At 41.0% G+C, this 24,580-nt stretch overlaps 1 protein-coding gene across 12 annotated transcripts; it reads right to left on the reverse strand.

Moving 5' to 3' along the window:
- Nucleotides 1-1,215: 1,215 nt before the first annotated feature.
- Nucleotides 1,216-23,758, reverse strand: LOC122530684 (forkhead box protein P1). Of its 12 annotated transcripts, none has more exons than XM_043657847.1 (12): nt 23,122-23,739; nt 21,913-22,017; nt 21,551-21,725; nt 19,605-19,791; nt 17,903-18,218; nt 16,692-16,736; nt 15,805-15,881; nt 15,479-15,580; nt 10,251-10,426; nt 6,843-6,918; nt 6,562-6,674; nt 1,216-6,020 (listed from the first exon to the last, which is right to left on the reverse strand). In XM_043657847.1, the coding sequence occupies exons 1-12, from the start codon at nt 23,519-23,521 to the stop codon at nt 5,771-5,773; spliced, it is 2,022 nt and encodes a 673-aa protein (XP_043513782.1). In that variant the 5' UTR covers nt 23,522-23,739; the 3' UTR covers nt 1,216-5,770. The 12 variants fall into 12 exon arrangements, 11 of the variants coding, with proteins under 11 accessions (XP_043513782.1, XP_043513780.1, XP_043513783.1 ...); XM_043657845.1 differs by lacking the exon at nt 16,692-16,736 and adding an exon at nt 17,418-17,486 and having other exon boundaries at nt 6,562-6,665; XM_043657848.1 differs by having other exon boundaries at nt 21,551-21,707; nt 23,122-23,738.
- Between the last annotated feature and the right edge of the window lie 822 nt (nt 23,759-24,580).

Below are 24,580 nucleotides of genomic sequence, written 5' to 3' on the forward strand. Positions count from 1 at the left end.
GACTGAAAGAAAATGAGAATATATTCGATAAAAGAATTTCACGGATTGCTAATTGTTTGCAATTCTTTTATTTAAATATGACAAACAAGGAATTCGGAAACAAACAGTTTAGACAGCTTTGGATCCTCATGTTCACGAATTGCTGTTTTTATTAAGTATGTATATTCTTTTCAAGACGATTCTATTAGATAAAGACTTAACACTAAAGCTTAATTCGAGCTAGAAAATGCGATTTCTTAAGTGTTCTATTTACAGTATGATATAAGTCCTTCTGTGATCTAAACACATATAATCGTAGACACATTAATTTACGTGTATAAATCTTGACGTACCTAACAAGATCATATCTTTTTTTTTTTCATTTCCCCTTTTTAAGCATTATACAAACGATGTCAGTCTTATACAAAGAAAGTACAGTGAAAATGATAACTCTCGTTACTTACAATTACGACTACTTATAAATTCATGAATTGCTACCTCACTACCTTTTTTTTTTCTTTGTTTATTGAAAAAAAAGGTCGATGAAACAGTTCAGAAGTTGGTTTTTTTTTCTTTCAGTAACACATTTAATTTCTCGGTAAAATCGGTACATTTTTACAAGGCAACTTATCATACAATACTTAATAAAATAAAATTCAGATAGATAAAGTTTCTCTAGGAATTTTCAACTGATCTAAAGAGCTCTCGGATTTGTTGTAGATTCTTTGAACAACTTCCTCGTTTTTCTCATACGGCACAGGATAATACTGAACAATTCGAAAAAAATCGCTCGAGCAACAAGAAAGCTTGAATCTCGAACGTGTCTCTTGTTTTTCTTTTCTCGTTCAATTAAAAAATAGATTTTTTTTTTCCTCTCTATCTTCGCATGTTCCAATGTTTCCGCGTGTTTTCCCGTGAAAATTTGGAGTGAACACATGCAACGGAGAATATACTTTATAAAACAACGAATTCGACTCGCGAACTGATTTTTCGTAAAAAATAGCAGCATTCGAAATTTTCTTTTACACGCTACTACGATTTAAGAACGTTCGGATTTACACAAAAGGAATTCTCAACGAACGAAAATATCGATTCAACAATGTTCAGTCGATACCTTTATAATTTGATATGATCGCGCTGGTTCGTCATTCACTTCGTAACACAACGAACGCGAGGTAAAATTTCCCTTTTTTTCACTTATCGACATGTACAGAACAAAGAAACAATCAAGCAAAGTTTGGCAAAGTATTATCTGGCCGATAAACCGTGAAGATTTCGATGAACTAGTGAAATGTAATAACGCTAAATCCTGTCTTTCCTACGCTCGTTTGAAAAGAATTCATACATTCGTTTCAGTTTTCTTTTTCTTCTTTTTTTCTTTTTTTTTTTTTTTTTACTTTACNCTTTTTTTCTTTTTTTTTTTTTTTTTTACTTTACAGACCTATCCGAAATATACAACAAACATAACAGGGAACGTTTAAACATGTACAATATAGAATTATTCGCAAGATAACAGCGGCTACTATACAAAAAAAAAAAAAAAAAGGAAAGAAATATTCGCGTAAACAAAATGACCACGATCTTCGTGCTACGTGAATCGACATTGAAGAACTTCGTGTCCACTCGAAATCGATCGATCAGTCATCCTCGTTCTTTTTCTTAATTTTCCCTCTTTTCTTCTTTTTCTTTTTACTCTGCTCTTTTGTTCACTCGTCGTTCGTTCGCGACACGACCAATCGTGATACGATAAAACGAGAAAGTGTCTTTCGTTCCGAGCTGTCGGCTCGTGAGAATCGAACGGTCGTCCCATTTTCCTTGTTTTTCTTTTTCGTTTTTTTAAATCTTTATCTTTCTTTCATTCGAGAAATTCGAGATTTCAAAAGTAAAAATTAAATGCAGCCGGGAGATACGCGCAACGCATTGTACGTGTGTGTTGTGTTGTATGTTGTGTCTGTATGGTATGTGTGTGTGTGTGTGCGTGTGTCTGCGTGTTTCCTCGCGTGTGTATTTATAATTATATTTATATATTTATATATATAGACTTTTATAGACCACACTATCGATAAACTCATTCATTCGCAGAGTGACGCAATATTCGCAAATCCCTAATGCCTCGACAATGTTCCTTTTTTTTTTCCTTTTTCCTCTTCAACTATTTACAGGAGAGGCTTTCTATGTTATATCGAGTCCTTAAATCCATTATACACAATACATGTAGACTTAGATTAGTAATAGTAGCATCACGTGAAAGTGAGGCCAGAACGGCACCAAACGGTCATTCGCGATTCTTTCTCACTTGTTTTCTCAAACACCGTTCCCTGTTGTTTCTGCTCAGTCTTCTTTCCTGTTTTTCAACTCTTCAACATCCAATGCTCGATGACGCACGCGACCAACTGCAAACACCTCGCATTCACGCGCCTTTCTCGCTTGATCCCTTTCCCTTTCTTGATAAAAATTTCGAATCACCCGCGAACGTGAATTGCTTATTAGCACGAAGGACAATGGACCCGGATTAAAATCGAAAAATCGAAGGACACCTCGGCTGACTTACGGGAAATTACTACTATCGGGCGAAACTTACTATCTCGTCTAGCCAACAGCTAACTATGTTACACGCGGAATGAACAGAGTACCTCTAACACACGCAGGAATGAACGAATCGACGAAACTGGACAAAAAAAGAATAACGATCGTAAGCGACGCAACTATTAGCTAACGCCTACGAATAATCGAGCGACACGATCGTGAAGCGTTTGAAACGAATCAAGCGGATTCTATTCGGAGCTAACAAAAGACTGGCACGATGCTTCTCGTCATGCTAATATTACTAATATAGAGTCGTGTTAATATAGACGTTCCGAGATTAATATCTTCCTAACGAAAATAAAACGCGAGGACGTCATAGAGACGACGTCGATCGGCCGGCGTGTGCTCGATCGATTAACCGTTTGCTCGATAAATGCTGAGAACGATCGATGGAGCAATTATATCTTCTGTTCCTCGCGGGTCCTCGTCACTGACACACGAAAAAACACCATCGTCGCCACAGCGACTCGGGATGAGTCTCTTACGTCGAGCAATGAATACCCTGACAATTGTAACGGAGCCCCCCAACCCTTCCCGATTTTCTAAACCTATCTACACGTTCCCGTGAACGAATTAATTTACAAAAATATTACAAACAAACGTATATAACATCCGTGTATATATGGCTACGAGTCGAGAACGGAATAATATCACACACGATCGTCTCCCGGTCGCTGCGACGCGCGATTATAAACGGCACGCACGATTTTTACATACATTTAATGGCGTCAACGGCCATTGAAATAATAAATTAGATTCGACACACTACCAGGCGACTCGCGATCGAGGTCTTCGATAAAATTTCTTTTATTTCGCACCGACCTGGGCACGCTTTCGTTTAAAACGTCCCGTGTCTTTACATGTGTACCTATGTAGCTCTATATGTGTGTGCGTGCGTGTGTGATCTGTATGTTTGTGTGTATGTATGCGCGTGTGAATGTATGTTTGTGTATATGTATACAGGGGCTCGAAGATCGACGAGTAACGACCCCTCCAACGTTTATTTTTTCTTCGTTCGTTTTTTCTTTTCTTTTTTTTTCATTCTTTTCCCCCCTTTTTTCCTTTTCTGGACGCGACAACACTCTGTCCACGCAAAATTGGACGCAGTCCGATTTTTTTTCCTAAAACTTCGGAAGTCGAGCTTGATTACACGGGACTAGGGAGAGGAGGTTGGTTGGTTACTGGAGTTTCGAACGAGGATTTCTTTTCTCAAGGATCATGTTGGATGGAGAACGGAGAACAGGGCCATCGACATCTAGTTTCCTTATAATTTCCGAGATACGTATACGTATTAATATATGTGTATGTATATGCATACATTGTAATTTAATTTATTTATAAGTGCGTTCACACGGCATCCGCTCTCTTCAGTTTCTTTTTCTTCTTCTTCTTTTTTTTTTTTTTTTTATTATCAATATTCTCACCGTCACTTTCGTCTCTCTCTCTCGATCGTTCTCGATCTCGTTTCCCAACCTTCTTCATCGCTCGATCGATATTGCATTTAATTTAATCTCCGCTCGTTATTTATTCATTCGGTGTATCGAACGTCGGAATATTTCACGAACAAAACGATAAACGATCTTCTGAGCACGTGCGTGTACGTTTTATCTTCACGCTTCGTTCGACGTCTATGATGTCGACGGTCGTTTATGAAACTACTTATGTTTAATTTTCCCCCTAAGCTATACAGCGATTAGCAACAGAGCAGCGATCGGGTACGCCAGGATTCGCGGCCGAGTGTTTCATACGCGAACCACGTTCCCTTAAGTTTAGGTTATCTGATATCAGGGAAAGGGAGATATCTTTCCCTCGGAGATTTTTTTCTTTTTTTTTCTTTTTTTTTTTTCTTTTTTTTTTGATACACGCAAGATTCCTAGTTAATCACGAACGATATTTATTTAAGACTAAAGTGTCAGTCATCCCCGCGCGTACCCGGCGCGCTGCTATCACCACAGATTCGTTATTTATTCCTTAAACTTAGTACCAGCCTTCTTTATCTGTTCGTCGTTCTTATTATTATCTTTGAGATAGATAGTTCTACGTGTTCCATCCAATGCGCGTCTTTCTCGTGTAAAAAATTTTGTCAAGGTCAAACGCGATACATTGCTCCTTTCGTAAAGAATTTTTGTACGCATGCGCTGATCGTCACTCTCCGCGAAGTAAAAATTGCTTCTTAATCATAACGGATTTCTGTCCTATCTTCGAATTGGTTCAACAAATGACAGGCGCGATCGGCACACGCAGAAACACGTAACGTAAATCGTACACGCAGGCACCGTTTCACGATGACGAAGGTAAGAAACGAGCCGAGGACTGCTCGAGGTTTCTTCTCCTTTTTTCACTCCTGTTCGTCAAAAGATTATCAGATTGATATTATTATTCGTCGAGATGTTACGAACGAGATCGCGGATGCAATTCGTTTTCCTTTCCTCCCTCTCTTCGATTTACTCGCTAATGCAATGTACACAAAAGAGAAAGATAGAGAGAGAGAGAGAGAGAGAGAGAAAGTTATATATATATATTTATATATATATATATATATATATATATTTATGTATAGTATATGTATATAGAGATATAACCGCGGTTCTGAAACGAAACGGAATTGGAGAACAGAAAATACAATCGTTGTTCGCAAATTGCTTGAGTAAGGATATGGATCGAAGGATCGCGCCGCCTTATATTATCACGATAGTCGCCGATTCTCGTTTCGACGTTTCGTCGCGATCGATCACGCACACACTAGTAGTACGTTTCTTATTCGTTCATTTCTTTTTCGTTTTTTTTTTTTTCTTTCTTCTTCTTCCATTTCTTATTCCTCTTTTGCCTTTACCTTTAAAGAGCCGCTCTGTAGAACGTATCACGGCCTTGGATATGATAAATGAGGATTCTCTTACGAAGGAGGAGTGGAGGGCTGGGTGGTCCTAGGAGCCTTTTCATCGTCTTCTTCGTATCTTCTTCTTCTTCTTCTTCGTCTTCGTCTTCGTCTTTTTCTCTCGTCTACGTACTTCACCATCCTTCCACCTCTTCACACGTTCAACCTTCATACGTTGTATATTATATTATATTATAATCGCGCCTCTAGCTTTCCCGATCGACGAAGAAGAGAAGCTTCGCCTTGCGTTCCTCTTCCTCTTCTCGTCCTTCCGTCACGACTGCACTCCGACGCGACAGCACGAATCTACTCGCCCCTCGACGAACGATACTACGCCTCGATCTGATCCTCCGGTGTCATTATGTCGGGCGCCATCGACAGGTCCTCGGCCATGTCCTCGTCCTGGCCGGAGTCGTGGCCGTGGCTCTCGGGATACTCCCTCTCGTCCACCTGATCCTCTTCACCCTCTTGTTCCGCAGGCCCGTCAACCAGCTCCCGTTTTATTAATCTCGTGAGTTTACCCCCCTCTGGACTCTGACCCTCCTGCTTTATGTGCACGGCTGGTTCATCCAACGGTGACCTGCCGAGTTTGCGGAGAAAACTGCTCAGTTATGTCTGCCGACAACGTTATCCTTCGGACGCAAGTCTTTTTTTTTGATTATGCAGAGGCATGATCGATCAACTGAGGATGGAATTTTCCTCGACTATTTTTATATTACGAGACAGTGCACAGTTGGAGAGAAAATAATTCGACAAAAGCGACACACATTTGCTCGTGCAAGTATTCGAACTTTATAGTACTATTTTTAATTTTGTTGACGAGAAGTTAAAAAACGTCTGTAAACATTTTAATTGCAGAATGAAATTGACGTTGGCACGTTAATGAACCTACTCAACCGCAAATGTATTTATCTTTGGTGAAACAGTTATTAAATAAGTGAATGATTGTCTATTGTCAATAATCGACGAAAGAAATCTTCCCAAGGAGAAGTGGCAACTGTTTGAAATTTCTAGTACTCTGTTATGCACATTTCGTTTATAATTCGTAGATGTTGCGTAGTCTGTAAGGAGCGGAGTAGAATTAATCTTGGAAAGAAGGAACGTAAGCGTTGCGCACTCACATTAAATCGTTATGGGCTAACACGTGCTCCTTGTCGGGGCTCGTCGTCGTCGACGTGCACATCGAGTTGTTTAAAAATCCCATATTGGAGTCGCCGAGTGCCGCCTGGAAATACTCAAATTGCATTAGATGGTTAGTCACGAATATTCCGTTCCTGTACCTAATCGTTGAGACTACGAAAGATACGTTAATGTAAAAAAGAAATAAAAAGCAAACCAAAAAAAAAAAAAAAAGAAAAAGAAAAAGAAAAAGAAATATTGCTGTCGTGTTTTAAACAGTTACCTGGAGATTGGCGTTTAATGCGTCACCGTACATGGTCGGGCTATGCGTTAGAGTTGGACTTTTCGACGGGACACCCCTACATATCGAGAGAGAAAATTTCGATTAGTAATCGTCGAGATTCGACAAATCGACAGTTTCCTGAAATAGAAACGCGTGTATATAGGCTCTTTATTTTTTTTTTTTTAAATATATTATTCTCAAGTTTGTGTCGATGTATACGGGTGGAATAAATTTCTCTTTTTTTTTTTTTTCGAGAATTTGAAGGTTTCAGGTCAAGGGGTCTGAGGGTGGAGGACGGGGCGGGTAAAGATAGAGCTTGTGTGTACAATGTGTGCACGTGTGATCGAGTTTCAATATGTATAAAGGTATAATAGATAGAAAAAGAGAGATAGAGAAAATGGAAAGTGAGAGAGAGAGAGAGAGACAGAGAGAGACAGAGAGATAGAAAGAGAGAGAAGTATATAATATGAAAAAATGTATACACGTATATATAATATATATATTTAAAAAGTGATAAAAAAGAGTGGAAGAAAAAGAGTTCGAAAACTCTTACCTATTCACCAGTTTTATGTTCCTCACTCGTCCAACGATCGGGCACGGTTCAGATTGAGCGAGGTTAAGATAAAAAAATTTAGAGAAAAAATTGTAAAAAGAGCGCTCCCGTTTCGCTGGCCTTTTCCTCTGTTCTAAACGAACTATTTCACATTTGGAATATTTTGTATCTGTCCATACGAAACGACGTCGTTGCTTATAAATGGCTCTGAGGCTTACCTGTGCTTACCCTTTTATAGTTTCCACCGTAATCCCTCACGAACGATTAGGCATCGAATGTCAACCGAGGAATAAAATACTTTCCCCAAACGACGAGCGTCGAATGAAGAAAGTAGACTTTCTCTTGCAAACGATAAGATGACAAAAAATATAAACATATACATGTCCCAATGTGAGTTCGAATGAACGACACATTTGTTTGAAGTTGAGGCACGACGTGACGATTGCAAGAGACGATTGCTCGCATGCGAAAAAAAATATGTACAGAAAGAATAAAAAAAACAATGCCCAGAGCCGTTTATCAAGTTGACTAAGAGCGCTGGTGAGTGAAGAGAGAAAAAGAGACAGAAAGATTAAAGACGGAAGAGAGAAAGATTGAAAGAGACAGATAGATAAGAGTGAGAGAGAAGACAGATGTAAGAGAGTAGAGAGTAGAAGTTGAAAGAGTGTAAGAGAGTATATAAAAAGAGAGAGAGAGATAGAAAAAATGTTAAAAAACGTTTAAAAAAGATGATCATTTAAAAAAGTAGAGAAAAATTACCGGAAGTTGCAAAGTTAGTACGTTAACGGTGAGGTACCTTGAGTTAGAAGAGAAGTGGTCGTAGAGCGATGAATGGAGAATTCCGTATCATCCGAGATATTATATCTTATTTTCGTTTCTTTCGTTTTTTTTTTTTTCTTGCAGTTTGTAACGCTTAATTTACACAATTTACACATGCGCGAGTAGCCCTGACACACATTATCAGTCACACCGAAAACCATTCTCACGTTGAAAAAAGCGTACTAAAGGCGAAACAGAAATAGAGAAAACGATGAATGCCGTAACAGAGAAAGAGAGAGAAAGAGAGATAGAGAGAGAAAGAGACAGAGAGACAGAGAGAGAGAGAGAGAGAGAGGGCGGGGGTAGTAAGAAAGAAAAAAAAAGAATAAACTAAACGCATACTTTAACAACTTGCCTTCTCTCATCAAACTAGGCTAATCAAAAAAGAAAATTAGCGCTTCACCTTCCCTTTTACGAACTCTGTCGTCAACTTATTTGCATTTTCTATTACTACGCTACACAGCATGTGTCTTTCAAAAAACAGCGAAACGCAAAAAAGAAAAGGAAAACAAAGTGGAGAAAGAAAAGGGGAAGAAGAAGAAGAAGAAGAAGAAGAAGAAGTAGAGAAGGAACTCAAAATGAAAACGACAAACGCTTCGTTCACTCGAACGATCGTTGCTAAACGAAAAAAGAAGGAACTGTTAGCGATGCCGTATCGGAAAACTTCAGCTTGTACAGCGAAACAGAGGAAGAAAAAAATCGAAAAATGAAGGGTAACGAAACGTTTGTCCACGCAAACACTTCCACATTCTCCCAAGACACTGCAAACGCCACTACGTAAGCACCATACAGTTATAAGCACAGTGTTTCATTTTTTTTTTTTTTTTTTTTAATCAGTGGTGAGGATAAGTCTTACGGGGGAGTTTCGTTCTTTTTTTTTTTCTGTATTTTTTCTCATTCTTTTTTTTTTTTTTTTTTTTTTTTTTTTTTTTTGTTTTTTTTTTTTTTTGTTTTAACTCTTTATGGGAACGAATAATTAGGATTCTTGATTATCCATGCGAGCAACCACTAAACACATCAGAGATCCTGCAGCGCGGACCAATCGTCCTGTGGCTGGGCTCCTGCAGGATCGTCCAGGATTTAAGCTCTCTCGGGTGTGCTAGAGCCTCGGGCTACGGTACTAGTGAGACGTATACGGGGATTGTACTATATGAGGGCTGTTTTGGACGTCACAAGCAGAGGTGCGCAGATTTAACCGTTAACAAGCTCCAGCTGTAAATTTTAATTGGACGAAAATTCCCTGCTCCCTCGCGCGTTTTAACAAATCTCTCCGATCCAAACCCACCGTCGTGTTCCTTTCTCTTTCCCGTCCGTTTCTAAATTACCCAAGAAAAGCGGCGCGCACGTTTCCACGTGTTGTAAATTATTCCCGTTTCACTCTGCCGTGAACATTGCGCACCTCTGATGAAGATTCTGAGGAACAGGTTGAAAACGGGGGTGCTACTTATCCTTGGGTATCTGAGGAGACGGATTCTAAGGGCGTATCGAGGCAGGCATGATGCGGAATTCGTTTCCTGGGGATCGGATAAACTGCTTACAGCCACTCCCTGCTGCCTTCGAAGTCATTTTCCAAAGGGCTCTGCTCGAAAATTCCAACGCGAACACGATGACGCTACGAGGCGCGCGTGTAAATGGTGAGTAGAATGAGCCGATTCGAGTCGGACACGACGACGTACTCGCGATTCACTCGCGCGAACCGTGTACTTTCTTCTGATTCTATTCTTTTTCTTTCTTTTGGCGCGAATAACGGGCAACGTCACTGAGAAGTACAAGTGAAATTTTTCTTCTCTTCTGCTTCTTTTTCCATTTTTCATTGCGTAACGCGACGAATGACGAAAGACAATGATCGACGGTTCGACCCGCGACAAAGGACGACAAAGGCAGCAGGTTCGAGAGGGCGTTTAGTGGTTCGTTCATGTAGGCAGCGACCAAGCGATAACGTCCCGGTCGCCGCGTTACAAGAGAATGAATACCGCGGTATGGTCAGAACGTCGCGCCAGTCAGCCAGCAGAATTCTAAAAAGTGGTAGTGCTTACTGTGCGGAGAGGTGGGGTGGAGTGGGTGATGGGGTTGGGTCATATTTCCTGGGGCGGCCGCGGGACAGATGCCGCCGCTTTACGAACTCGGCGTCGTCCACCATCCAGAATGACCCGAAGTCGTCCTCATAGCGCACAAAACACTTGTGCAATGATAGATTGGTGCGGATCGCGTTCTGTATACACAGACAAGACCACCAAGAAATAGAGAAAAAGAGAGTAAAAAAGATAAAGGTTGTTTCTGCTTGTTGCTGTTGAAATATATTTCTTTTCCTTCCTTTTCTAGCTTCTATTTTTTTTTTTTTTTTTTTTTTTTTTTTTTTTTTTTTTTTTTTTTTTTTTTTTTTTTTTTTTTTTTTTTTTTTTTAAGTCCAACGGGAAAAAAATTTTTTAAAATATAATACATATATATAATACTTTGTTTGTTTTTTTTTTTTTTTTTTTTTTTTTTTTTTTATTTATTTTTCCCCTCGTCTTTGGTTTTCTGCTTTCTGTTTTTTTTGGGGGGGTTTTTCTTCCTTTCTTTCTGAGCTCTAAGCTTTCCTCCTTTCTGCGCAACGTTCTTAAAAAGCGTTTGACGAAACGTTGCCCTCGAGTGGCACGACCGTTTCTTCAAAGAACGCAAAACGATCGCGACTCTCGATCTCATGCACCGTGAAACCTTCGCGACGAAGATGATCGCGAGCTGTCTGGCAGCTCGCAACTTAGCCTCGTCGTCCTTTCCTACCCCCACTGGAATTCGACGATCATCGAGCCTTCGGGGCCCGCGACTCGATCGAATCCCGACGTTCCAGAGAATAACAAAGATAGCACAGACTCGTAAAGAAGGGGTTGTAAGAGAATTTAAGAATAAAAAAAAAAATGAGACAACGTAAAGTAGTAAGTACGTAGTAAGAGCGATTTCTTTCCTGTCACTACCTGACCAAGTGCGATACTGCGGTTCTCACTCGGCACTGGCATATCCCGCATCCGGCATCCGAGTGTTATCGAGACTAGACTCGGGCCAGAGAGACTTTGGCCCTGCCAAATTTTCAATCGGTTAGTCGCTGCAAAGCCCACATGCTTGTTAAAAAGCACACACCACGGTTTTCTACGGTATCCTTTCACGCAACAGCGAAAAAAGAAGTCGGCCACATTCGCACCACATCATCCCCCGCCTGCTTCTCCTCCTCCTCCTTCTCCATCACATCGTGGATTCTTCGAACACTCACTCACTTTTCTTTTCTTTTCTTTTTTCTTTTTTTTTCCTTTTTTCCTTTTTAACCACGTTCACGCACATCATACTGACGGCTACCATCGCACACGAGAGACGGGCAAGTAAGAAAAATCACACGCACGCGGGACCAAACACAATACAGAAGCTAATTGCCCCCGAGTACAATTCGTGGAGAGAAATTATATTAGTATTTCTTCTACGTCTCCGTTTAATAAAAATTTCAACTTTTTCTCAACGTTTGTCAGATGGAAACATTTGCATCAACCCTCAAACAGTATCATCGGATGTAGATAATTTATGCGTGATTACCGAAATTTTGTGAGAGATTAATGAGATCAAATAAAATTCAGCTAGACGTTCCAAAAGCAAGTGATTCAATCCTAAATTTTTATGATCCCAATGGCCCGATGACACGAGTTGAGTGTTAATATCGAAGTTTAGCGTGAAATTTGAACGATTGTAACTCGGGAAGTTCGATGTTAGCAAAAACGTACAAACAAACGACGCAAGCGATTTACAGATTATCAGGGCGTACACAGGTGTATGAGAGACAGAGAGAGAAAGAGAGAGAGAGACAGAGAGAGAAATAAAATGGTTTATATATACACACACGCACACAAATCTATACGTATGAATGCGCACGCATAAGGTATACAAAAGGTCTAGAAACATACACAGACGTACTAATGAAAAAAAGAAAAAAAATAAAGTGAGGGTCGGGCACGATATATAGGAAACCAAGAAATATATATATATATAGATATATATAGATATGATACATAGGTGAACAGAAGAGCGTGCGTGTATATGTGCGTATACATACATACGCGTTCTGCGCGCGCTTATGCGTACACAGTATAAAAAACCTTATTAAATATATAGCTATGAAAAATACGTGAATATAAATATGTAAAAGAAGCTGTACATAAATATGTATACATATAAAAAATAGACTATTAAACACTATGAAATATATAGAAATGTATATATAAAAATATCAATATATATACACACGTATATAATATATATATGTGTGTATATATATATATAAAAATGTAAAAAGACGTATATTAATATATATATATATATAAAAGATAAAAAGATAGTAAAAAACATGAATGGGGAGGGGTTAGCGGTACGAGTATTGTAATTAGAGAGTAAAAGCGAAAAGTGAGAGTATGTATAAATATATCTATATATAAATATCTAGATAAATATGTAAAAAGACATATAGATAGAGAGAGAAGAAATATATAGAAATATAAATATATATATAAATATATATTATTATTATTAATATTAATATTAATATTATTAAAAAAACAAAGAGAGGAACAACGAAGGATAAAGGGGAGTTGAAGAATATAAAAAAGATAGGATGCGACCGAGGCCGATTATTTCGGATTGTGGTCTGAAACCGGTCTGTTTCTTTTCTTTTCTTTTCTTTTCTTTTTTTCTTTTTTCTCTTGTTGTGATGAAAAGCCATTTTGAGAGTGAGGGTGGGGGGTACCAAAAAGAGGGAAGATTGTTATAATAATGATATATATATATCGATAGAAAGAGACAGAGAAGAGAAATAAGATAATATATATATAATATATGTCGTAGATATATATATAAATATATAAGTAGAGGTAAATAGATCTATAGAGACGTATAGAGAGTATAATAAAAGAGAGTATAATAAAAAACGCGGCTGTGAGATTTTTGGTTTTTTTGTCGGTGGGACGGGGGCAACGTACCCGGTCGTGCTGCAAGCGCGTTGAGGACGTCTCTTGTAAAACTCCACTTCGTCCACCGTCCATACGGCGCCTTTCACGTTTTCGACTCGCATGAAACATTTGTGGAGAGACAGGTTGTGTCGCACTGCGTTCTATACAAAATAATACACAGACTAAATAAGCAACGCAAAAAACGAACGAAGCCAACTCAATCGCGAGGCCGGCTGTCGATCGGGGAACACGATTCGATGGCGTGTACTTTTTCTGTATCTTTTTGTGGTTTCTTTCTTTCTTTTTCTTTCGTTTGCTTTTTTTTTTTTTTTTTTTTTGTTTAATACACTGCTGGTATTCCGCCATCCCCGCGGCGTCGAATAACAACGACGACGACGACGACGACAACGAAGACGATGAAGAAAGCGACGATCGGCGACGATGACGACGATGATGATGGCGATACAACCGATACACGCTGAGATGAGACGAGGATGGATGAGATTTTCCTGTCTGTCTCGGAAAAGTGATCTCTTTGTTGGCTCTGTTTCGATCTTTTCGACGAAGTTGCATCGTGTCTCTTGCGAAGAAACGTATTATATGTCTACGTATCTCTCAGGCTATCACTTTAACGACAATACACTACCAGAAAATGAAAGGAAAAAAAAAAAAAAAAAAAAAAGAGAACGACGAAGAGTGAAAATTGAAAATTGAAAGTGGCAGCCTGTCTCTAGACTCGAACGTCGCGAACGGAACAGGAAGAACCGTGAAATTGACTGAAGAGTGAATTAGTAAACGTCGTGTGTGAGCAGCAAATAAAAGGATAGCCCGGCGATGGTCGCGCAATGACAAGGCCGTAAAAGGATATAACGAACCAAAACGATTAATCGAAAGATACACGGTATAATGTGGCATTCCTTTATCGTTAATGCACAGCTAGTCATCTAAGTCTAGGGGCAACGACAACAATCATACATGCCGCAGGGCCGTACAAAATTCCAAAAGGAAGAAGTGAAAAAAAAAATAAATAATAAAGAGAGGAGAATCAACAGAGTGTGTGTGAGAGAGAGAAAGAGAGAGAAAAAATGAGTGGGGGGGAAAAAAAATATAGGTGAAAGAAATTCAGAAAGAAACTGTACGAAAAGGCCGCGTCCGAAGGTTACAACCTCCGTCGACGTGAGAATCGTGGATCCATCTGACTCGTTGAGTTCGGCTCGCTCCTTCTCTGGATCCTCGACCACGGTCGATGCTTTGAACCTGTTGGTTGCTTTTTGAGAAATTTTCAGATACACATAACCATGCGAGGCGAAGCGTCATGGCAAACGTCGATTACTTTCACGCTCACACGCACACACGCAGAAAACACACGCGCGCGCGCACTCTTGCCAACAAGCGTATCCTACGCGGTCATATTACGATTTAATTGTGATTTATCGCTGCATGATCTCTGATCGAAAATCAAATTGTCGAGAAAGGTTCGATCGCGTTGTTGAAGCCTGCGGTCCTTCCGAGAGGATTTCAATCTAAGAAAAGACCACTACGGAAGAAGAAGAAGAAGAAGAATCACGGAAACCATCACGCGATAGATGACAAATGAATCGCAATACGACTGTAATATTTCACATGTTACCGAGCCTTCCCATTAAATTCGGGAAAGCAACATAATTATCGTTACCAGCTCGTCTGCTCGGCACGTCACTTAGCCTGTTAATTCAAATTAATAACGTAAGATTATCTGAGATTCTTCAAAGCTCATCCTTTCTAGTTAGAACGCATTCAGCTTAATCTGCTCGTAAATGCAAATTGCACGACCAGTCATTTCGTCTTTTGTGACTTGCAATCAAACCCGTTGCACAACCCGTGCCACGCTGAGTTCATCCATTTAGGAGGAGAAAATTATTTTAGACTTCCTGGATGCATGGTGGCGCGGCGGATTTTTCCTTTTTTCCGAAATCGTTAGGGGGGACTCGCTCCAACCGCGCGAATTCTCCCCGGTATTTTCACATTTTCTGATCAATTATTCACGCGATGAATCTTTACAATTTTCCCGCGCGATCTTTACAATTTCTCATTGCGATTATTTTTGAATGGACTTTTCTTGCACAAACGGGATCGAAATCGTTCGATACACGAATAATGGTGAATCACGTATCGAGAATGAATCGGACTTCGAATTCCAAGACTGTCGTACCTTCGATTTCTTTCTCCTAAATTCTCTGCGTCCTGCTTAATGGTCTTTACTTTTTCTTTCTTTCTTTCTTTCTTTTTTTTTTTTTGTTTACTATAGTCAAAAGATATACCTTCCACGTAGCTGCGTTGCGCCGGAAGTAGCAGAATGTGTTCTGGAACCAGTTGTAGATTTCGTTCAGCGTCAATTGTTTCTCCGGCGACTCGATGATCGACTGCGAAAAACAAAGAAGAATATGAAAAGAACTCGAGAAAGTCGTTTGCACGGGAATGGGAGAGGCGGTAGAATAATCCTCACCGGTTTCGGGCGTTCCTTCGAAAAATTAAATCTAAAAAAGGGAGGCTCTCTGTTCGCGGGGAGTTGCAGTTCGTTCGATCACCGAATTATTCAGAATACTAAAGGAATTACGTTTGACGCGTATCGAAATGGTTCACTCACCTGTCGAATTAACGATGCATACGTGAACGGCGGTCTGACGTCGGCGTTCTTGTAAAATTCCCTATTTCGTTGAATTTCTGAAATACCACAAGATGCTTTGCTTGTTTCGTTTTTCAAAGAGAAATGAACGAAGTGAGAAGAAGAAGAAGAAGAAGAAGAAGAAAAAAAAAAGATTTAAGCGCGCGGCGCTTGTCTAACGCGGTCGAGGGGTGAAAAGTTCATCGGCACCATCTCTTTTCGCGTGTCTCGGATGATTACCGAAATCGCACAACCAACCAACCGGTGTATTAAACTCTCGAGCGCCCGCTTAAAAGAGATGATCACCGAGAAAGCTGATTAGCAAATTTCGTTTGGAAAAAGCCACTTGAAACAACGCTCAGCTTTCCATCGAAAATTAATTCCAGCTCGTTTCGATCATTTCCAACGAGATGAATTCAGCGCTACGAAAGCTGGATTGCAACGACAAATTGCTCGCGGACGTTCGCGGAATGGCGAACGTAAAGGGGAATCGCACGCTTGCGTCTCGATGGCATGCTCGTAAAACAACAATACCCAACGAAAACTATGTGATTACGACATTCTTAAAACTAGATGTAAAGAGTAATAAGCAAGAAGCGGTTGGACGTTTCGTGGCAAATAGAAACGGATACTTCACGTCGAGCCTCGTTCGTCTCTCGTTTCGTAGAAAACCGGGGATAACGATCGAAGTATCTGAATCTCTATTCTACAGGACAGAAGAGAGGGAGGGTCGGGGATGAGGAGTGGGGTAGAATGAGAATAAGGGTGTTGAAAGAGGTGAGAGTTCTCTTCCCGCATGCAAAAAGGGTGCACCCTTTAAGAAAATCCTTAAAGCCACCAAAGGAGCGTGGAAAGAAGGTTGACAGTACCTTGTTGGACGTCAAGGCCAGCACGCTCCAGCATGTAGGGCAGCCCTACACGGTGGGGAGGGCGGGCAGCACAAGAAATAAGGAAACAACAGAAGCATCGGTAAGAAAGAGGTTCGAACTGGCGTACGTTTTAGAAAATTCATTAAAACTTTCGTGTTCATTAAAAAAAAAAAAAAAAGAAAAAAAAAGAAAAAAATACATATATATATATTTTCTCTTTCTTTTTCTTTCTCTTTCTTGTTTCTTTTGTTCTACGTTCGTTTTACATACTTCTTAATTTACCTCTTGGTATTACATATCGTTTTACACCTTTCGCACTCTGTATTGCACCTATTAGATTCGTCCTACGTCGCCAACAAGGTGTCGAACACTGTAGCTCACGTGACATTGTTGCTACCGTGAATAAATCTGTGCGTGTGGTAGAGTTTTACGATAGGAGAAAAGGCACGAGATCAAGAGAGGACCGTAAAGAGCATTTGCTACAGGATTTTCTTTTTGTCGGGGCGTATTTGACGAGGACCAGCCGGGAAATGCTTTTCATTAACAGAGCATAAATTCACTATCGTTCCCAGTGAAATTATGTATTGACTCGAACGCGTGGCGATTTGTGAACGTCTGGTTGATTCTCATTTTATCACCGAGGCCGCGAATAAATCGACGAGCAAGACAAACAGCATTTCGCGGCGTCGCACGTTTGCCCGACAGAATTTTTTGTTGAATCGTTACCTTCGTTAATATCTATTCCAGATCTATCGACGGCTACTCTGCGCCTTACAGTGCCCTCGTCATACAGTCCTACGAATAGTATTCAATTTCTGAATTCACACATGTCTTTCGTTTCACCTTTCTCGAGACGATATTTTAATCCTCTCTTTCCTCGCATATCTCATACACAAAAGCTTACGTATATTATATTTGGTTTAAAAAGAAAAGAAAAGAAAAACAGAAAACGGATCTCGTTAACAGCTACCGATATTATTTTTCAATACTCGTCCGACCGGCACTTTAGGCTTTCATCATTTCCCTGAAGGCGCAGGTAAAACGGAAAAAACGCACACAAGTTCAACAATGTCAAATTCGCGACTTCTCGATATTCCTGGCCAATATCCGTGACGATTATTCAATTAACCAATTGTAAAAAAACACGTAAAAAGATGGAGTACAATCGTATAATAAGCTAATCGAAGAAGAGACAAACGAGAAAACCTTACCTCCTGCCAAAGAAAGCGCGGATTTATCACTGATACGTCGTCTGATGGGTCCTGCCATGCTCGGCATGGTCGGCATCGTGGACATGCTGCCCGGCATGTTCGGCAACGGAGGCATTCCGGACATGTTCGACATGTTAGGTATAGGCGGCATCGGTGCTCCGCCGGCGGAAGGTGGCAGTTGTCCACCTGCTGGCGACCTGACCGCCGACACCAACGCGGACATCGACACCGGCGACACTTGCGAGACGCCAAAGTTCGGTGGTGGTTGGTTCATCAGCGCGGTTGACAGATTTAACTTTGGTATACTCGAGCCCGTCTGAAAGGGAAACGATGGTGTCTACACTTGGAGAAAGCATTTACCATAATTTTTTTTTTTTTTTTTACACCGCGCGCTCAAAAATATTAGGTTTATTATTAACTTTTTATTTTTTAATGTCTGGTCTAGTGTTTCAGAATTATTTTAGTGTGTATCTTATGACATAATTGTATATAGTATTATTTAATATCTCCAACTTCGCAAATGCGTATATATTCGTCCTAAAATTTCTGAGCGGGTTTATTACCAACTTTCAAGCTTAAAACATTCAACGTAATAAATGAAAAATCACGAAGAAATATCGATTCTCTGAAGATTGATAAATCTTATTATAGCAGAATTATTCAATGTTTTAATCCGGGATTCATGTATATTTCATTATCCGCTGAACCGACAGTGATTCATTAATCATTAATCGCGCAATTAGTTCTTTACGAAACAACGACACGTAAAATATAACGCTTGATTGTTCTTTCAAGCGTGACATTACAAGATTCTTTTCCACGGTCTTCATAAATCTCTTTAAGACAGTTGAAACGAGCTTCAGGAAGAACTGGGCCCAACATAATCAATTGCTTTTCACTCGTTTGTAAAATGTTACGACACGATCGACAAGTTTCTCTCTTCGCGAGCACGGAGAACGAATCACGCTTCGGATACATGTTGATACGAAATATTCCAGCAGGGACGATCTCGATATCGGGAGAGATGATCCCAGCTGGCCGCGGAGGAGGGAGGCGGGGTGGCTCCTCCCTTTCGCGTTAAAATAATTAAGTCGGCCGAGCAGAGAGGACGAGCCACGCAGCCGCGCGGGCCGAGAGAGGGCTAATGCGATATTGGTATTCTCCGACTGTCGGACTTGTTAGAGGTTTTAATTAAGGCGATATAAAATCAACGAGGACCCGATGAATTATTAATGCAAACTTTATGTATAAATTAGCGAGTCTACTCGGTGGCGCGTTAAAACTGAAACTGGCGTTGTTGTTAGCCGCGGCGGCAGCTCGTAAAATTCCCCAAGCGCCGTGAAAATCTGGCTTTACGACCGCCGAACGTCCCCCTCACCCCGATCCCGCCAGAAAGAGTTTACCATCGCGACACGATCGTTAGGGAACGTTTTTTCCGGATTCTGGACCCGTACGAACGTTCGCTTTCACGTACGGGATCGCATAACCAGCCACCTTACGATTATTGCTGTCCATATCGCGCGTATATGACCGCCACCGTTCGTACAATTTACGTTGACATATTGTTCTTCCGTCTGTGCAACCTTCGATCGTGCAGTTTCGAACGGCCACTTTACCGGGGAAATTCTTCCATCCGGATTATTCGAGCGTTGTGCTCGGACACTGGCTTTTTACGACAATCGTGTTTTTGGTGAACTCTTACCGATGACTCAGAGGACTTTGGTGGTTCCGGGGATGCCATTTGTTTCGCCACGTGCAGATGGTGCATCATGGCGGTCAACCGGTCCCGTTCCTTCTGCAACTGAATCTCCAGCTGCGAGACCACTTGCATTTGAACCCTGGCCTGCGCCGTCGATCGGTCGTCCAACGTGTGCTCCGTGTTCAAGTGCCTGCGGGAATTTGTCAGGAACGTTAGTCACTTTGCTTGAGGTGGGCGATTAAAATTAACACGCAAATGGTGAAAATTTGGTATGGACATACTTCGTTTACTTCATGCCTGATTCTTTTATGACAATACACGATAATGAAAACTTTGCATCTTTAATTATCGTCAAAGAATTCGAGCAATCTCCTCTCAACGCGAATTTTATCATCTAACGTGTAAGTAGTTAAAATTCTGATCTAAAAAAAAAATTCTACTGAAAGATTATTCGAATACAATCTCTCTCTCTCTCTCTCTCTCTCTCTCTTTCTCCGCTGCGAATCCCTCAGCAAAGACTAATAAAATTATGTCACGAACAATGTCGGGTCGTTTACGGGGAAATCAAAGCTGCACAAAGAAACGTTTGTCTCCGTTCGTGGCGAATCTTACCCCACGGGACACCAAAAGAATCCAGTTCCACGATGGTCTGAGTTCCAGCAGAAAGAGAGAGAAAGACAGAGAAAAAGAGAAGGGGGATTGCCAACGAGATTCCGTATTTAAGAATATCCGTAATCCTTCTTCGTCGCCGGTCGGTGTATCGCGAAGGGTAAAAGAGGGTGGAGAAAGCAAAGAGGGGAGAGAGAGAGAGAGGGGTTGGTTAAGACCAAGAATACGGGAAGGTCCAAAGGAGGAGGAGGGGGTGGTGGTGGTGGTACAGGGGACAGGAGGAAGGGGATTAGACCGAGAGGCATAACGATGCGGTCGAATGTCGTGAATATTAATGAGACAAAGGTAATTAGCGTTTTCCTTTTTTTCTTCATCCTTTTTTAAGTAACGGCTTGTTTGAGGGAGTTTGCGGCGACGAGCCGCGTGATTACTAGGGATTGCCGTCGACCGAGGGAGGCGGATGCTGCCTCTGCTTTGAAACCGATGGTGAAGGTGCCGGATGTCAATGAGATACGCTGACTCGAGCGATTTTTCTACACTTCCTCTGCCCGACTCTCCCCGTCGCGAGCCAGCGCCTTCACCTAACTCATTCCACCGGGCGAAATTGCCGACTTTATTCCTCGCTGGTTCCTCTCCCGTCTCACTTGCCCCGTACCGCCACTGGGGGTTTACCTACTTTCCGATTATACACTGGAGATTCGACGTTGTTAATGTCGTTTGGATTTAAAAAATGCTCCTGATAGTTGATAGTCGTTGACTAGTTTTTTCGTTCCGGAGAGATAAGACTGATCCTTTGACGATATACAGCGAGTGAATCATGAAAATCACAGTGGTGTAAATCAAGATTTCGAGTACTTCAATTTTTAGAGGTATCGTTCGTTTAGTGCTTGAGCAATTAAATTTCTAAAAAGTTCCTAGCATAGTCCGATTTACACCACTATGATTACTAACTCCCTGTCTGTAGGTATTCTTTGTCAGTATAGCATCATAATGCGAACCTTGAAAGCTACAGTGGGGTAAATCAAGATTTTGAGTACTCCAATTTTTAGAAGTATCGTTCGTTTAATATTTGAGCAATTAAATTTTTAAAAAATTTCTAGCATAGTCCGATTTACACTACTATGATTATTAGCTCCCTGTCTGTATCCTTTGACAGTATAGCACTATAATGCGAATGAATCTTGAAAGCTACAGTGATGTAAATCAAGATTTTGAGTATTCTAATCTTTAGATCATAGCAGTGGTCTATGATTATTGATACAAAGTTGAGAGTATTTTTCTAGTTGTTTGTTCTAAATTCGTCGAAATGATGAGAGTTTGAGAAAATTGACAGGACTCACTTAAGGAATGCTTGATAGTCTTCACAAATAACTTCACAGCCCGGCCACTTGCAGACCCCATGACCGTACAGGGGATGAACCTTGTCGTTGGAGGAAACGTCCAGCGGTTTCTCGTCCAGTGGAGTGGTTCCATTCATCTCCGACCGCCGACTCGACACTGTCGAATTGAGAAGTCCTGCGATAGTCCGGAAACGAACGTCGCATTTTCCAAGTAAAAGCAAAAGAAAGAACAAAAAGAATGAGGAGTGAAGAAGGTGGTCAAAGACGGAGTCGAGGAAAAAGAAATATTGAGAACAATATTGGGAACGCATAGGGGGAAACTCGATTCTCGATCGTTGGCGGGAGGAGAATTTTCTGTTTACCATTGAGTCCGGCCACAGGTTTTGGAACGTTCGAGTTCTGGTGGGATTCCGGACCATCCGACGTTTCCGATTTCCATATTGGTAGACCTTCGCCAGGTTGGAGACCTATCGAAAAGTTCGTATGTTTTATATTAATGAATCTTTGACTGCTCAGAAGCCTGAAACATTTGTGTGGTCTTTTTTTTTTTCACTTTAGACACGATGAAAATTAAATTAGACTAAATTGATTGTTACTCCACGAAAGATAGATTGAGAACCAAAACCGAAAACTGAAAGTACAAGTATAAATGTAGGACAAGCCAAAATACCTAAAACATTCAAAAGTGCAACGATACAGTGAAATCTAAATAATACAGTGAAAGAAACTAACGTAAATAACATGTTCAACGGACACGCCACTTTCCGTCTTCCGTCTTTCCAGTTCTTCGTCAAATACTCGAGCCAAGTTTATTTCACGCGTGAATTTTCGATTCGAGGAGCATGAGGAGCATACGTGAACGAGGTTCTGTCGCTTTCCTGGCCCTATTATTCCACCCTTCCTCCTCGCGTTCCCTGCACGCGCGTCAGAAAGAAAAACATCGCCGGAACGAGATCCGACGCAACCGAAACACTTCTGCGCGGAAAGTTTTGCTCAGGGTGAAGTGGAAAATGAGAAAGTGAGGAGGAGGAGGACGAGGGGGGAGGCTTGTGGGGATTACTTGTGGGAAACGGGAGAGCACTCGGGGTTGGCCCGATGGATTGTTGTTTAAATCAGGGGTCCACCTCCAACGTCAACTCACGCTCGGAAATTACGCGTATCTAATAAAATATGGGTGCGGGCAATGATCGTTCCTAAGTGTTTGAAATGTAAATTATTTTTGAAAGGAGCAACCTGGCAATTCTTGGATATTACACTCGTTTCAGCGAGCAAGAAGATTTTTAACAACTCGAGAAAATGTAACAACCGAAACGATTGTTCAACTAAAATTACAATTAAACTTCTTCTTAATTCGACTTTGATTTTCAAATTGCTCTCCCGTTTTCAACAAGGAAGAAAAGCAGAGTCTTGAAGTTAAAATGGTTCCTCGTATTTTCTTGAAATTTAAAGAATTGACTTGAAAGACAGAAATTCTGTACAGAAATGTCTTGTACACTTTTTTTTTTTTGTCATTCTTTAACGCTGCAACCTTCTGAAAACTTTTAGCCAACGAAAAATAATTTCCTCCTTACCTGAAGAAGGATTGTGACCCTGAAGACCCAGACCCTGTTGGAGAAGGTATTGGCTCTGCGTGATCTGCAGCTGTTGTATCAGGCGTTGCTGTTGGAGCGCCAACTGCTGAAGCGGGGCGGACGCCTTCTTCTTGTCCGCCGTTTGCAGAAGATGCGTCTGCTGAATGACATTGAGTTGCAACTGTTCTTGCAGTTGCTGTATCGCCTGCTCCAGCTTCTTCCTGCCCAGTTCCGCGAACTGGTGTTGATGCTGCAAGCATTTCAACGAACGGCCGTAAATTTGCTCTCGTTGTAGCTTCTCATAATTTACTCTGCTGTTTTGCAACAACTCTGGAAGATGGGGAACTCCTCCTCGGAGTCGAGGAGGAAGTCGATGGGAGGGGGGTTGAAAAAACTGCATCTTGACGCTGCTGAATAAATCTCAAACGCGAATAATTCGCCGAGGCAGAGACAAGAAGAAGACAGAGGGCAGTTGATGGGTAGCCAGAAGACAAACAACGAGACACAACGGCTGATGGCGATGCTTAATTGCTTAGTTCATCCCCTCTGCGTTCATCCCCCTGTCTTCCCTAAGCCTGGAGGATATTTTAAAACAAACCCACCGAAGTAGCCCGAACCCCTCGCGTCATCCTAGTGCAAACGAGAACTGCGCGATCAACGTGGTGAAATGAGGTTTTATCGGAGAACTCTCATTTTTCTTTTATTTTTTATTTTTTTTTTTCCTCGTTGTATTATTTCGCAATGGCAAACGTCACCTATGCGACGACAATGATCAAAGAACGCTAAATTCTCGGTAATTGAGATCGTCTTTCGCGCGAGCTCTCGCAATAATCTGTTCGAGTGGACTGTCTAAATTTGTAGAGTAAAGGATACCGGTCAGGCCATGCCGCTAAATAAATATTTGATGCCTCCATCGAAGCTATCGGGCGCTGTGTGCGAACCGACGATACGTATTTGCGTTAAAACGTCCTTTGTGCTGTTTACGGGAGACGTGTAAGAACGATTTCACGTGAATATTCGAAAATGATCGATGCCGGGGGAATTAGCAGGAATACACATATGTACAGCGATTACGAAAAGTACTTTGCACGCGTAAAGTACTTTTGCTCTTTCTTCCAACGAAAGATTTAACGATGAAAATTTCGTAGCGATACGAATGACGTGCGTCTTCTCATTTTTTTTTTTTTTTATTGAATTTTCGTACCGTTGAATGTTCTTGGAAACGCAAAGAAAAATGAACTTTACATGAACTTAATTAATTAATTGACACGCAAATGCCACGGTAAACGCGCAATGACTGTGAAAATATTTTTCGTAGTCACTGTACCGAAGGATAACATTGTTTGCTGAGCATCGAAATTCCCAGCTTCGTTGGACGCGAACGCACAAATTTCCAAATACTTTTGTAATTAACATTACGATAGAATTCCACGATAAGGGAGTTCGATGGGGCAAAAAA

Source organism: Frieseomelitta varia, unplaced genomic scaffold (assembly GCF_011392965.1).
Source record: "Frieseomelitta varia isolate USP_RPSP 00005682 unplaced genomic scaffold, Fvar_1.2 scaffold_352, whole genome shotgun sequence".
Taxonomy (NCBI): Eukaryota; Metazoa; Arthropoda; class Insecta; order Hymenoptera; family Apidae; genus Frieseomelitta; species Frieseomelitta varia.